Source organism: Helianthus annuus, chromosome 15 (assembly GCF_002127325.2).
Source record: "Helianthus annuus cultivar XRQ/B chromosome 15, HanXRQr2.0-SUNRISE, whole genome shotgun sequence".
NCBI classification, from domain to species: Eukaryota; Viridiplantae; Streptophyta; class Magnoliopsida; order Asterales; family Asteraceae; genus Helianthus; species Helianthus annuus.
This window is the reverse complement of record NC_035447.2, coordinates 92,112,352-92,123,769: the sequence shown is the minus strand read 5'-3', so window position 1 is coordinate 92,123,769 and position 11,418 is coordinate 92,112,352. Positions and strand designations below refer to the sequence as shown.

Below are 11,418 nucleotides of genomic sequence, written 5' to 3'. Positions count from 1 at the left end.
TGGGCGCCAGCTGTCCGACCAAGGGGAATATCCTCTTGGTCTCCTCTGCTGTGGTCAGGATAGTGGTACACGTGGCGCGCCTTCGTTGGTCCATGTAGGAGGACTGGTACTGCAGCTGTCGGTCTGCCCCCAGGTAGTGTTGCAGGTCCACATGGCGTCTGGACATTGGTGACACGTGTTGTCCTTCCTGTCTGGAGGAGCATCTTTGATGCCACCTTGGCATCTTCCAGAAGCTTCTAGAAGCTTCTAGGTTTACTTGCTGATGTAAGCGCCATATTGGACGGAAAAAGTGGTGTGGTCCCTGCCATGTGTGCATGGAATTGGGACCATACCTCTTCAATTTCTTTAACAGAAAAGTATATTTCATTAAAAGGGTTAACTTATTATACACATGAGAAAAAAAATCAATATTTACATGTTTCTCAAATTCTAAGAAACATGCAAGTCACATGTTATCCCTTTGTTTTTTAAATGTCCGTAACTTTTTATACGTAACATTTAAAAGAAAGTTATACCATAAAATCGAGCGTCTTTTTATCTTTAATATGAGTATCATATTTTTATACTTTAAAAAATTGAAAACCCAGTTACGTAAAACATAATGGATATAACGTAAAACACAATAGAAATAACGTAAACCCCAATTAGTATCAAACTAAGTAGGGGAATTGACATATGTCTTGCATGTGAAGAGTGAAAATTGATATATGTAGGATATTACCTTTATGCCATTTGACTAATTTTTTTCCTTCAAAATAACCTTAACCCTCCAAATCTTAGATTAATGGACTAAAATCCTTCTCGTTCTTCTCATTTATTTTATACTGCGTATTTAACCCTAAATCTTCACTAAAAAGACAATACTGGCAAGTTACTAGTAGATGGTCGGGTCCGATTTACAATGAAAATGTTAGAATTTACACCGACTACATCAGTCTATCAATTAGAAGATTGGCTTTGACTTCCTTCACTACCTTGTGTAGCTCTTGATATAATTGAATACATTTTTTTAACGGAAAAGATTCTATGATTATAGAAAAAAGAGGCAACGGAGATAAAAAAATTTAAGGTACAAATACATAAAATAAAAATGAGGACGAAACAAATAATTAAATTATAACATCTATAACATTAAAATCCTTATATCTTTCACAAACGAGACCTGCTATCTTTGATCTTTCATTGATCCACGAATATAATTGAATACATGATCATTCCTTGCTTTTCATAAAAATCTACATCGTAGATATGCAATGCTTTAGTCCACATTTTTGCATGCCGTTTTTATATGGTTCGTAAAAAGTACGTATTATATATGTTTTATTCTAGGTTTGAAATCCATTTATTGTCTATGATTAAATTTACCTCTTAAAATTCTCCACTCAAAAGTCAAATCGAATATCAAATTTGTAACATGTCAATTTGAAATGAGCTAACGTGTCAAAATCACATAATTAAAAACTAAAAAAATACCGCAATTTCAACTTACATAATAAAAATACAACACTACGCTATCTTGCAATAAAATATGTAATAATGTTCTTCACCAAAATTCTAACATTACTATAATAAGTCCAGAGATCTTCAATCGGATATCACAATTATAATCAAAATGCAGAAAACTAAGAAAGTATAAAACAAAAAGAAGATGAAATTGATTGTTATTAATGATTTGCACACAAGTTCAAAAGACTTGTCTGGTACAATGTTTCTATCAAAAACACTAACAATCAACAACCATTCTAAGACCTAGGTGCACCCTATTTATAGTTACATAAGGTGCGACCTAGTTACAAACCGGTTCAAGCCCAAACCGTACACCCATAAGTATCTATTCAAGCCCAAACACCTTAACTAACCAACCCATTACCAATCTATACAAGACAAACGTAAACCTACTAAACCATGCCCTTATAGTATCCCTCTAGGTTTATGTTGTCTTGGCAATTCAAGTACTACTTGCGCCTTTGTTTCTTCTGCTATTGAACGTCTGGAATCTTGTTTCCAATGTATGGACCGAACAATTGTGTTTCAACTCTACCTCTCCTGCTCGACCACATTTTCAGCTGTATGATCTGAGCAACTCCAGCAGTGAAAGCTTTAGCACAAACTTCATATTGCGGATCACTCTGGATTTGCGATCTTCCAAGTAAGTGGATATCATTTTCTCCAAACCGCATCAAGTCATGTACATCAGCAACTCTGAACTCTTCTGTAACGCCTGCGCCCCTATACTTTTAGTTATTGTCACTTTTAGTCCCTAAACTATGTGATTCTTGATACTTTTGTTACTTGGTGAATCTTATGCTATGATACTTGATTCTTGATACTAGATTCTTAATACTTGAATCTTGACTCTTGAAACTTAACACTATGATTCTTGATACTTGATACTTGGAAGCTATGATTCTTGATATTTGATACTTGGAAACTATGATTCTTGATACTTGATACTTGGAAACTATGATTCTTGATACTTGATACTTGGAAACTACGATTCTTGACTCTTGATACTTTGGTGCTTGACTCTTGAGGCTCGTGAAACTTGAGACTTGGTTGAACGAGGGACTAAAGTCTTGTCACTGGCGGAAACTATGAAACTTGGAAACTAATCTAGTTATGTAATACTATTGCCCAATAATACGCAACGCAACGCTTAATCTAACTCGCAAAACGAATCGAAGACGGTGAAGTGGATAGGATGGGATTGGCCGAATGGCAATCCGATCGGATGACTATCCGATAGGAGGGCCGTTCGATCGAACCACCATCCGAACCATGCCACACCGCCTCCACTCCTCTCACACACTATAAATAGGAGGTGTCATATCATTTCTCACTGATGTGACAGCCTCCTTCGAACCAGACGCACGCACTCCCCTTTTCTTCCATTTCTCGGTGATTTTGGTACGTTTTACAATAGATTCTTGTACATCTTTGATCTATACACTATTCTCTACGAGATTCTCCTTTGAAATCTCACTTTTCACCATGAAATCCCTAAGATTTGAGCTCTTGAAGGTGACGTCATCATGGTGGTTTAAACAAACTACTGTGTGATGTCATTCCTGCCAAGATCTAACTCAGATCTAAGGAATTTCATATGTTTTACAACTAAATCTTGACTTTTTCAGCTAAAACCTATGTTCATCTTCTTCATTTCTCAACTTTTCACTAAAAACGGTGTAATCCGGACCTGAACGGACTGAAGACTTGATGATTAGTCTTGAGTCGGCTTGGGAATGGATTGTTGCCGGAGGAGATGACCAGAGTACGGATTCCGACATAAGAACCATCACGAACAGACAACTGATCAGACTGGGGTGATTCCCATCCGATCAAACCGGTTGAACGTTGATGTGTTTACCGTTGTCTCAAGACGTACCGTGTCGTCACCGTCAAACCAGAAACTTAGAAATTTTACAAGGTTAGGAACGGGACAAAGACAACTCGATCGAATGGCAATCCGATCGGATAGCCATCCAATCGAAGTGCCATCCGATCAGATGACACTTGCCTCATGACCTTAAATAACTTTGAAACTTTGAATTTGTGATCGTCGAATGGCAATCCGATCGGATAGCTATCCGATCGAACTGCCATCCGATCAAAGCAACCTGATTTGAAACTTGGAATCAATTTGGAATCTTGACACTTCGAATCTTCGGCTACTTCTTCGACTTCAACTTCTTCCTCTACTTCGGCTTCTTCATTTTTGTCTTCATCTAAGTCTTTAGTCTCGGCTACATATTCTTCATCTTCCTCATCATCGTATATTGGAAGCATGTGTTCAACATTATATCTTAGAGATTGAGTCGGTGGACTTCGATAAGCAAACGTGTCAAAAGCGTTTTGGGCTTCCATAGGATAACCGTACACACCCGGTGCAACCATCGTGGAACCTTGTGATAATGAAAAAAAATTTGGTGGATAGTTGCGTTGGGGTTGGGTGGTGAAAAAATCCGGTTGTTGAAAAAACTGTGGTGGATAGTTAGGTTGGTACACACTCGATCCGCCTCGTCTACTTTGCGATCCGTGCCCCTCGCCTTCGAAGCGGAATCCGAAACTTTTTTTCTTGCCGTCACTCTTGTTTTGTCTATCTATAGTATTCTTTGAGATTTGTTTTGAAAAATGGAATGTAAAAATATGATTTTATAAAGGTATTTAATTGATTTTTTTTAAATGTTAATGTCATTATAGCCGTTTAAATGTCCAACGGCTCTTTATCTTTGTTCTAACGGTCAGATTCAAGCGCGGTGAATGTCCACCGAATTGGACTCACCCCACGCGGTGAACACTGTTGGCGGCGGTGCACCCTCATGAGACGAGGGGAATTTTCACCCACCCAATTATGATGTGTCATGTCAATTTCCCTCTCATACACCACTCTTGCCCAAAAACACAGAGGATGGTTTCCTCCAAACCATTAAGAAAAACGAAAAAGACATGACTGGTTGAATACTAATAGGCCCCACCTTAACACCCTCTCCTCACCTTCCCCGCATGCGGCAAGTGTTCACCGCACATCACCCGCAAACCTCCTTCACCGCAACGGCAAACGCCTTGGCAACACCTTCCCCGCGCGGCATTTCCCCTTCCCACATGTCTTGCCGCATCCACCCCGTACACCCTAATAAATCTAGTGACTTACAGCTCTAATCATCAATTGGAAAACAATTATTCTTCTGCGGGGCCCGCTTACCCCGCCCTACCCCTACCCCCGCTCCCCTCTTTAAATTGAGCTAAGATTTATTTTATTTTACATACATCTTTACCTTTTTTGGTTTTCAAATCTTCTGTCCGTTGAATGTGCTACAGATCATCAAGATGAACAAGCAAGACTTCATGAAGCTTCAGGTACTTAATGTCAACAACAACCTTCGACGTCTGTTTACTGTATGTAGATTACTCACTGTTTTCTTCTTTGGTTTTGATGCAGACTTGTGTCCTCAAAGTCGATACACAGTGCGCCTGTGATGGCTGTAACCAGAAGATTAAAAAACTCTTGAACAAAATCGATGGTTAGTCTTCTCACTTCTCTCCTAATTCTCTAAAATAATATTATCACATGTTCATACATACATACATACATACATACATACATATATATACAAGTATCAACATAAGTTTACTAAGATTAAGTTTTAGCCTAGGGCCTAAGTTTACTAAAATTAAGTTTTAGCCTAGGGCCTAATATTATTTTGGTCTTGTGAACATATTATAAAAGTGTTGGGATACAAAAGTTCCACCATTTATCTTTGTGAATGTTTTTTTTTTTACATTTCATAAATTGGATTCGAATACATGATTTTGGGTTTAACTTTACTTAATGTTTAATCTTGAAAAGAAGAGCAAGTAGTTAGTATACTTGGGAATAGTTTTCTTTTAACTAAAACTCATTCAAATTTTACTATATGTGAGTTTGTATCTTTTAGTACTCGTATGCAAAACATGTGTAATATGTGAGTTTGTATCTCTTAGTAGTTAGTACTCGTATGCAAAACATGTGTTTCATCGTATTTCCTTACTTTAGGATCTTAAACAATTTTTTTTACGAAAAGGCCCGGTTCCAAAATATGCTTTGGGCCTCAAAAAAGGTTGAGTTGGTCTGATCCGACTTGTTCATGAGTAACCTAGACGCAGGGGAGGCTCTTAGTTGGGGCCCGGGGGCCCTGTCTCCTCTATTTTTCCGCTTCGAAGTATAACTTTTACCAAAAAAAAATTATATGTATATTGAGTCCAGGTCTCCTATTTTTTTCTTTAAAACTTTTGGCGCCCTCTATTAAAAGTTCAAGGTCCGTCGTCACTGCCTAGAAGAAACAAATTATGAGATTTTTAATGATTTTTTTTATTCCATATGTGAAGATATTTTGGTTAATTGGATCAACACTATGAAATAATACATGTTAATACATACATGCAATCGACCTAGTGTTCCAAATGACTTAGGTTCGATTCTTACTTCTCCCATTAGTTTTGGCGGCACTGAGTGATGATGTGAGACTAGGCGAGTAGGTTGCAATCGATAGTTCGATCCTTGAATTGAACGGGTTTTACCTCATTGCACTGCCGTGCCTTCGGGCGAGTGTTCACGGACTTCGGCTCTAGGTGAGGGTTTTCCCCGGTTCAAAAGCGGATGTATCCTGATGTGATGAATTTCACTGATAACCTGTTTATAGATTCGTGTCCGTTCAAAAAAAATGCATACATGCGAGAATCGTAAAGTGCAAGAAATAAAGTTTCGATCTGACAAAACTTGGTCCATGGACTGATTTTGCCCGCTGCGACCACTCCTGACATGATTGTCTCGATCTCCTCCTACATGTCCTTCACTTTTTTTTACTTTATTTCTGTTGTGATTTATGTTTTTGTTCTTTATCATTCGTACAACTCGACAATATTTTCAGAACAAAATTGACTTTGTTTCTAATAAATTTTTAAGGCAAAAGATCAAATACAAATAATCTTAACATACTAAACATACAAATTGAAGGAAAACCCAAAAAGACAAGGTGGCATTTTTGTAATTACCACCAACTATCAAAGTTACAACCAAAAATACCTAAAAAAAACACAAATTTTTTTTTAACATTTTTTATTAAAAAATCGCTACATTTCGTTAGCAAAAAAAATTTGTGTGTTTTTTTTTTTATTTTTTTAGATTTTTTGGGGGGTTTAGTTTTTAGCATTTTAGCTTGGGGGGGGGGGGGGGGGTTAGGTTTTTGGGGGTGGGGGGGGGGGGTAGGGTTTTTTTAGGTTTTTTGAGGGGTTTAGTTTTTAGCATTTTAGCTTGGGGGGGGGTTTAGGTTTTTTTTAGGTTTTTGGGGGTGGGGGTTAGGTTTTTTTTTTTTTTGGGGGGGGGGGGGGGGGTTAGGTTTTTTTTTAGGTTTTTGGGGGGGTGGGGGGTGGGGGGGTAGGTTTTTTTTAGGTTTTTGGGCGGTGGGGGGGGGGGGTTAGGTTTTTTTTGGGGTGGGGGGAGTGGTTAGGTTTTTTTAGAGGTATTTGTAGAGTAACTTTGATAGTTATTGATAATTACAAAAATGCCACCTTGTCTTTTTGAGTTTTCCTTCAATTTGTATGTTTAGTATGTTAAGATTATTTGTACAAGAACTTTACCCTAATTTTTAGATCTGGATAGTTGATAATGAGTGAACCATTTAAACTTATGCAAATAAAGTGGTTCGGTCAATATGATATTTATATGGTTTGGTTCACGGTTTTGAACGTCTAGATCTATATTTTTTGAAGTTCGTACAATAGATGATTTGAAAATTTAAAAAGCTGGCTACAACCGCCCACACTGAAGTGGTCCAGCCGACCCAACCAGCCTAGTCGGTTTGTTTTACCCTTTTAATTGTTGTCAAAACTAACTGAATAAAACCATGTGTAAGTAACCCAAATCATGATGAAGGTAGTGAAAATGTACAAATTCAATAAAATTTTGTAGTTAATAAAAAAAAGGAATTATACTAAATCTTGAAAATAAAATGGATTTTTGAAACCTTCGGTGACTATGGGGCTGTTTGTTTACCTCTTAATGAGGCTCTTCATGGATCAGATCTCTTACTGGTTCAGCACTTAATGGTTCAGACTGTTTGTTTCGTGAGCAGGTATCTGAATGGTTCAGACATTTGCCTCTAAATAGTTAAGCATTATACTGAGTCTAAATGGTTAAGACCTCTAATCTGAATTGGTCAGATATTTGCCTCTGAACGGTTAAGCATTATACTGGATCTTAATGGTTCAGACCTATTACTCGTTCAGCACTTAACCATTCAAAAGTTGCCAAACAGCCCCTTTGTGTATTATATTTATAAATTATTCTTAAACTATGTTACTTTTTATACAATCAAATGACAAATTATCCTCATATTATTTTTTTAAAATGTTTTTTTCCTCCTTGGAGAACACAGCGTAAAAGACACAAATGTTACTTGGTGGACAATAAAGTTGTACTAAAACAATTATTTAGTAGAATAAAAGAACGTGAGGACGGTGGAAGGAAAGCGATTGCTAGTTTGAAAATGTTTGCTTTTAGGCACAAACAAAGACTGTTGCTTTACCTGTTTCCTTTAACTTTTGACCATTTGACTAGATTTTCACTAGGAAAATTAGTGGAATTTAAACTAACTTGCACTTATATATTTTATAATAACCATTTAATTATGTGGTATAAGTATTATTGATGCATAAATAAACATATTAATTAAACTAAGATTTTGTAACAAAATTTGAACAGGTGTGTATAAGACAAGCATAGATCTTGAGCAAGGGAAGGTGACAGTGTATGGAAATGCTGATCCATCCACACTTATAAAGAAGCTTAACAAGTCTGGTAAACATGCTGAGATATGGGGCCCACAGAAAGGAATGAATTTTATGAATAATCAGTTCAAGAACATGAGTTTTGATAACAAGAATCAAAAGGGTGGTGGTGGTGGTGGGAAAGATAAACAAAAGGATGGGAAAGGTAACCAACAAATGCAAGCAATAAATAATAAAGGGTTTAAAGATTTCAAGCCAAATAACAAGGACCAGAAATCAGTCAAGTTTAATTTGCCTGTTGGCGGCGGCGGTGGTGGTGGTCGCGGTGGATTCGAAGATGAGGATGATTTTGATGATGATGATGATGAGTTTGATGATGAATTTGATGATGATAGTTCTGATGGGTATGATTACAAAAAGCCCAATAAGATGATGACAGGTCCACCAGGGGTGGGTGGATATGGGCCCAATGGGCCAATGGGAATGATGAATGGTAAGAATGGACCAAGTGGAGGGTTTGAATTGCCTGTACAGATGAAAGGGAAGGGTGGATATGGTGATGCTAAAAAAGGAAATAGTGGGAAAAAGGGTGGCGGTGGTGGTGACAAAGACGGTGGTAAAAAGAGTAAAGGCGGTAGCGGCGGTGGTGGTGGATTTGGTGGCCTTTTTGGAGTTTTTGGTGGTGGTAAAAAGAAGCAAGGTGTGTCGAATCCGAAGGGCGGCAAGAAAGGTGGGGATGGTGGCGGTTGGGACAAGAAAGGAGGAGGAAAACATCACGACGAGGGTAAATTTAGTGGCAATAAGCAAAATGAGTTTCTCGACTTTAGCAAGCCTAAAAAAGGAGGTGGTGGGGGAAATATGGGCCACAATGGAGGCAATGGTGGCAATGGTGGCCGCAATATTAGTCAAATGGGTGGTAATCCAATGATGGCGCAAATGGGAAACCACCCAATGGGGCAAATGGGTGGTTATCCAATGGGTCAAATGCCAATGGCACAGATGGCATACCGTGGTCAAGGGATGGATCATGGTAACCCGTACAATAACCAACAACAATATCAGCAACAGTATCAACAACAACAATACATGCAAGGGATGATGATGATGAATCAACAAAAGGCGAATATGCACCCTCAAATGATGTATGGCCAAGCACCACCTTTCGCCTATGGACCGCCAATGGGGGCACATGGGAACGACAATATGACTCATATGTTCAGTGATGAGAACACTGATAGTTGTAGCATCATGTAGGATTTTGGAGTATTTCTATGAGTTTTAGTTAAGTTTATAGATTAATTTCCTTCTATAGGAGGTAGAAAGGGTACTGTAGTTTGTGATGTGTTGATATTTATGTATGGAAGATCAAAAGTTTTGTCTCTAATGAAGATTTCATTTTATTGTTGTTTGGCAAAAAAAAATATCTGAGAAGAAAAAACAAATTGATAAATAGTATTTAATCACCTCGTGGCATCATATTACCCAAAGATACCAAGTGTATTGGGCAACAAATAAAATTGTTTTTACTTTGTATAAATATCTATTTGGATTTTTTTTACTGCTTGAGCATAGACACTAAAATACTGTTTTGAAAATATGTATTTTAATTTTTAAACTTTCTTTTATTTAGAGAGGGAGTGATTGATTCGAATGACGAGAGATGGGATCAAATACAAACCTCAATATGTGTAAGAACTATAAGAACCAACCACTATTAGACATGTGTCCTTCATTAAAAAAACTAGACAAGGGTAGTTTAGACTTTATGACTCTATTTTTTGAATTTAATTAATTCCAAATTTTAATTATCCTCTATATTCAAGCACTATTTCAAATCAAAATTTGAAAATTTCCAACAACAGGCACTTTGTAAATTAGCAAAATCTTCACAAATCGCAACAATAGGCACTTTGTTAATCAGCATTTTGTTAATCAGCACAATCTCCGCCAACAACAGGCAATTTGTTAATCAACACTTTCTAACAAATTATTACAACTATATGATTGTTTTAAACTAAGATAAAAGTCAATAAAGATAAGTACCAAGAATTCAAATAAAGAAATAAACAGATAAACTAAAATAAAAACTTGAAATTAATTTTCCATTACGCAGTTAGCATGTGTATTTACATAAATTTAGTTTCCTGTTGTGTTTGTTTTTCAAGTGCAGCAAAAAACAAATTTAATTCCCTGTTGTGCTTGTTTTTCAAGTGCTGCTAAAACATGTGCTACTTATTTTTTTCAGTATGTTTTTAATGTGTTGTTTACACATGTGCTGGTATGTTTCTAAAGTTCTGTTAGCACATGTGCTGATATGTTTTTAAAGTGTTGTTAGCATATGTGCTGGTATGTTTTTAAAGTATTGTTAATACACGTGTTGGTTAGTTTTCAAAGTGCTGATTCAAATCACCTTCAAGCAGGATAAAATTTTATGGGAAGAATATTTAAAAAATTTTATGAAATATCTCGATGGGCAATTATATTTTAATTAACACATAATCAGCACATTATCAGCACAATTATAAAACAATTTTTGGTAACTTTTTTAAAAGTTAATTTTATAAATAAAAAAAGTATAACAATATGGTACTCATATTAAAGATAAAAAAATACTTGATTTTATGGTATATTTTAAAAAAAAAATAATAAAGTATATAAAAGTTATTTTAGTTTAAAAAACCTTGGTGGAATTTGTATTTAATTGAAAATGTCAAATGACTAGCAATTTTACATAATTACCCATAACTTGTTAGTACTAATTTTTAATTATAAGGGTTTTATTTATAATCAACTATAACCTTTGATTTAAACTATCAATGGTTCAGATCTGTTCTTACGGTTCTTACAGTTAGCACTGTTTGTACAGGATCTCAACCCCGAATGACGATACTCATGATCTTTTTGGAAAGTTTATAAGGGTGCAGGGAGTGGTTAGACAGTTGAAAGTGGTAAACTTCAAAATCAACTAATGAGAGTGTGTCATGTCATTCAATGAAAAGTGTTTAAACTATGCTCAAAAGTGTTGACAATGGTTAGACACTTCATGAATTAGTAAATTATTTAAAAAAGGAAAAATGTGTGATTGGTTGAGATGACATGGACCCCACCACACATAACCCCTCTGTCTCCTTCCCTCCCTTCACCGCTTCGGCA

General features: G+C 36.5%; 1 protein-coding gene across 1 annotated transcript; it reads left to right on the top strand.

Moving 5' to 3' along the window:
• The first annotated feature begins 4,780 nt into the window (after positions 1-4,780).
• Positions 4,781-9,663, top strand: LOC110884685 (heavy metal-associated isoprenylated plant protein 34). The gene is made up of 3 exons (XM_022132409.2): positions 4,781-4,857; positions 4,940-5,021; positions 8,240-9,663. The coding sequence occupies exons 1-3, from the start codon at positions 4,828-4,830 to the stop codon at positions 9,517-9,519; spliced, it is 1,392 nt and encodes a 463-aa protein (XP_021988101.1). The 5' UTR covers positions 4,781-4,827; the 3' UTR covers positions 9,520-9,663.
• Positions 9,664-11,418: the final 1,755 nt, after the last annotated feature.